This window comes from Charadrius vociferus, unplaced genomic scaffold (assembly GCF_000708025.1).
Source record: "Charadrius vociferus isolate BGI_N301 unplaced genomic scaffold, ASM70802v2 scaffold1079, whole genome shotgun sequence".
NCBI lineage: Eukaryota > Metazoa > Chordata > Aves > Charadriiformes > Charadriidae > Charadrius > Charadrius vociferus.
In genome coordinates, this window is record NW_009650051.1 from 26,020 (window position 1) to 29,208 (window position 3,189).

At 65.5% G+C, this 3,189-nt stretch overlaps 1 protein-coding gene across 1 annotated transcript in view; it reads right to left on the bottom strand.

The window, feature by feature from the left end:
* Positions 1–79: 79 nt before the first annotated feature.
* MBD6 (methyl-CpG binding domain protein 6) overlaps positions 80–3,189 on the bottom strand; it is a 6,452-nt gene continuing 3,342 nt past the window's right edge. Inside the window, exons 5-9 of the mRNA XM_009891689.1 lie at positions 2,743–2,924; positions 2,031–2,202; positions 1,729–1,850; positions 856–1,311; positions 80–154 (exon numbers count right to left, since the gene is read on the bottom strand). Coding sequence (XP_009889991.1) covers positions 80–154; positions 856–1,311; positions 1,729–1,850; positions 2,031–2,202; positions 2,743–2,924 — 1,007 coding nt within the window. The remainder of the gene's footprint in view (positions 155–855; positions 1,312–1,728; positions 1,851–2,030; positions 2,203–2,742; positions 2,925–3,189) is intronic.

A 3,189-nucleotide genomic window follows, 5' to 3' on the forward strand; every position in this document is an offset into this window, starting at 1 on the left:
ATGAGAGGGGGGCGGGTTGCCTCTGCCTCCCCTGCCTAATCCATAGGTGGGTGCTGGGGGTGCCCCCACCCTGGCACTGTCATGTCAGCAGCTTCCTCCGGCGGCTCTTGACGGGGCGTCCAGCCCACGGGCACCGAGCCACAGCCAGGTCCACCTGGGGGGACAGATTATGGAGGAGGTAGGGGGACACACCAGTCTCCATTCCCTTCTCATCTCCCTCCCCCATCCCACACTCCCCCTCGCTGTCCCTGCCCCACTTACAGCAGTGCTGGCCCCTGCGGTGGCGCTGAGCCCCCTCCGTTGCGGAGCCTCCAGGAGGGTGCTGGGCTGGGGGGTGCTGTAAGGACCAGGGGGTCAGGCAGGGTGGGGGAATGTGGCAGGGACCCTCCCTTGTGCCCCACGCTCACCTGACCTTCCTCCTCCAGCCCCGGCAGGATGGGCGCAGATGCAGGGAGCTCCCCTGTGTGAGGAGGGGGTCAGCATGGGGGTTCCCAGTACCCCAGTGTCTCCCAGTCCACCCAGTGCCTCCCTACAGCTCCCACAGTCCTGGCTTCCTCCTAGCACCTACTCCCAGTGCCTTCCCAGTTGCCATCCCCAGAGCCTCCCAATGTCCCCAGTGGATCCCAATATCTCTCTATTGGTCCCCCATGATATGCCCCAGCACACACTCCCAGTGCCCCCCAGTACTTCCCAGTGGCACACAATGGCCGCCAGAATACCCACAATTGCACAGTGCCTCCCAGTATATCCCCACTGGCACCCTGTGGATCCTTATATCCAACCCAAGGGCTCCCGGTATGCCCCCCAGCAGGACCGAGTATTCCTCAATAGCTCCCAGTAGGTAGGTCCCAGTACCTTGATCTCCTCCACTCTGAGCTGCTGCTCAGCGGCCAGGATGTCCCCGATGCAGCGCCAAGTAGCGGGGGGGGCCGGGGGGGCTGTGGCTGGCAGCCCCTTCCCACCCCTGTCGTCCACCTGCCCGTTGAAGTGCCGCTGAGTGCCCAAGCCCCGCCGGCCAGCCCCACGCCGGGGGCTCTTGGTGCTGGGGGGCCCAGAAAGGGACGGTGTCTCCCTGTTGAGCCCCTCAGCCCGCCAGCGGCCCCGCTTGAGGGGGGAATGTGAAGTGGGGCACACTCGGGCACCCTCATTGGGTCTGGGGCTGCCCGGCTCAGCCAGACAGGGCACAGGGGGCTCTAAGGCACTTGGGGTGACCTCGAGGGGGCCAGGAGGTGCAGAGGGGTTGGGGGAGCCTCCAGCACTGGGACCCAACAGAGTCGCCGACTTCTCGAGGGAGCCAAACCTGGGGCACAGCTGTCAAGGGGCAGTGAGGATCAGCAAACCCCACCATTTGTTCCCCACATCCTTCCTTGTCCCATACAGCCCCCATACCATTCTTTCTGCCCAGCCCATCCCTGCATCTTCCCTGCACTCCCATGGGCCCCTATTCCCTTTGTGTCTCCCCATCACCTGCCCAACCCCCATGTCATACCAATACACCCAAGCCTCCAAAGCCCCCCATCCCCCTGACATCCCCAGACTCCGCATGGTCCCCAAGTCCCCCCGTTACCCCCTCTGACAACCCTAGGCCTCCCCCCATCCTTTCCCGTGTCCTCCCATGCCCTTCACAAACTACTGCCCGGCCCCACCACCCCCACATGTCCCCCCCACCAAAGTCCCCAGGCCCTTCCAGCCCTCCTTGCCCCTCATGCTCCCACCCCAGCAGCCCACCTGCAGGCTCTGGAGCAGGCCGGCCAGGGGGCTAGCAGTGTCCTGGTCCGAGCACAGCGACAGCCCCAGGGGGAACAGCAGTGGCTGATTCTGGAGCAGGGGGCTCAGCACCGGTAGATTGCCTGGGGGGAGACAAGGGAGAAGCAGGATGTTACCCAGCTTCCAGGGGCATCCCCTGTCCCCCCTGGGCTTTAAGCACGTCCCCGGTGCCCCACTGGGCACCCAGTATCCCTCATCCAATCAGTCCCTCCATCAATGCCCAGGGGTGCCCCCAAGGTGCCCAGTCCCCTGGCCCCACTCACCCAGCAGCGTGGCACTAAGCAGGGAGCTGCCCAGGTGGGACCCCAGCAGGTTGAGGGCCTCCGGGGTGCCAGTGGGGCTGTCAGGGGCCCGGCCCTCCTCGCACAGGGGCTCAGCAGTGGTGGGGAGGGCGTCAGTCGAGGTAGGTGCCACAGAGGGGCTGGCCAGGCTGGACTGCCGGCAAGAGGGGCAAGTTGGGGGCACCCTCAGGGCAAAAACTGAGCAGTCCCCCTCATCCTCCTCCCATGCCCTTGGGGCAAGCACCCTCCTCCTGGGGACACATAAATATCCTCACGTTCCTCCCCAGGGGCAGCCACTCCTCCTCTACCCCAATCCAAGTGCTAATACCTGCCACGCGCTCCCCCCTGGGGCAAACACCCTCCCTTGCCCTTGTCCCAGGGCCAAGTACCCCTCCTGCCAGTGCCTCGGGACAATGGTCCCCTGCTACTGCACTGCAGACAAACATGCTCCTTCCTCTTCCCCAGGGTCAAATACACCCCGGAGACCACACATCTGCCGGGGCAAACCCCCCCAGGGACCACCACCCTTTCCCCTGGAGTGGGGAAATAGCTTCACCCAACATCCCCAACGCACTTTAGTAAGGGGAAACTCCCCCTTCATCTTCCTCCTCCCTGCAAGGGGCAAATACCACCACCCCCATTGCTTCTCTCTCTAGCCTACGGCAACCCCTTTGTTCCCAGGGTGTTCCCTCACCAGCGAGGCGGTGGGGGCAGGTTCGGGGGGGCCCAGCCCAGCGGCCAGCAGCGCAGGGTGGAGAGTGAGCAAAGCGGGCAGCACAGAGAACAGCGGGGGTCGGTCAGGCAGCACCGGGCAGGCCTTGGGGCTCCTCTCCCCTGACCCGGGGGGCAGGGGCAGCAGGGTGGAGAGCAGAGTCCCTGGTGAGGGCAGCAGGTCCAGAGCAGGCAGGGGGATGCCGAGGGGCAGCAAGAGCAGAGAGGCCGCCAGCAGGGAGGGCAGGCTGGGCCCCTCGAGTGTCCCCCCACAAGCTGGTGGGTGCTGCCCCAGGGCTAGTGAGAAGGGCAGTGTGCCCAGGAAGAGGCCTGGTGGCAGGGAGCTCTCCAGTGCCAGTGCCTGCTCCTGCGCTGCAAAGGCTACAGGCTTGGTTGCAGGGGGCAGTGGGCAGCCCAGTGCCCCCCCCCC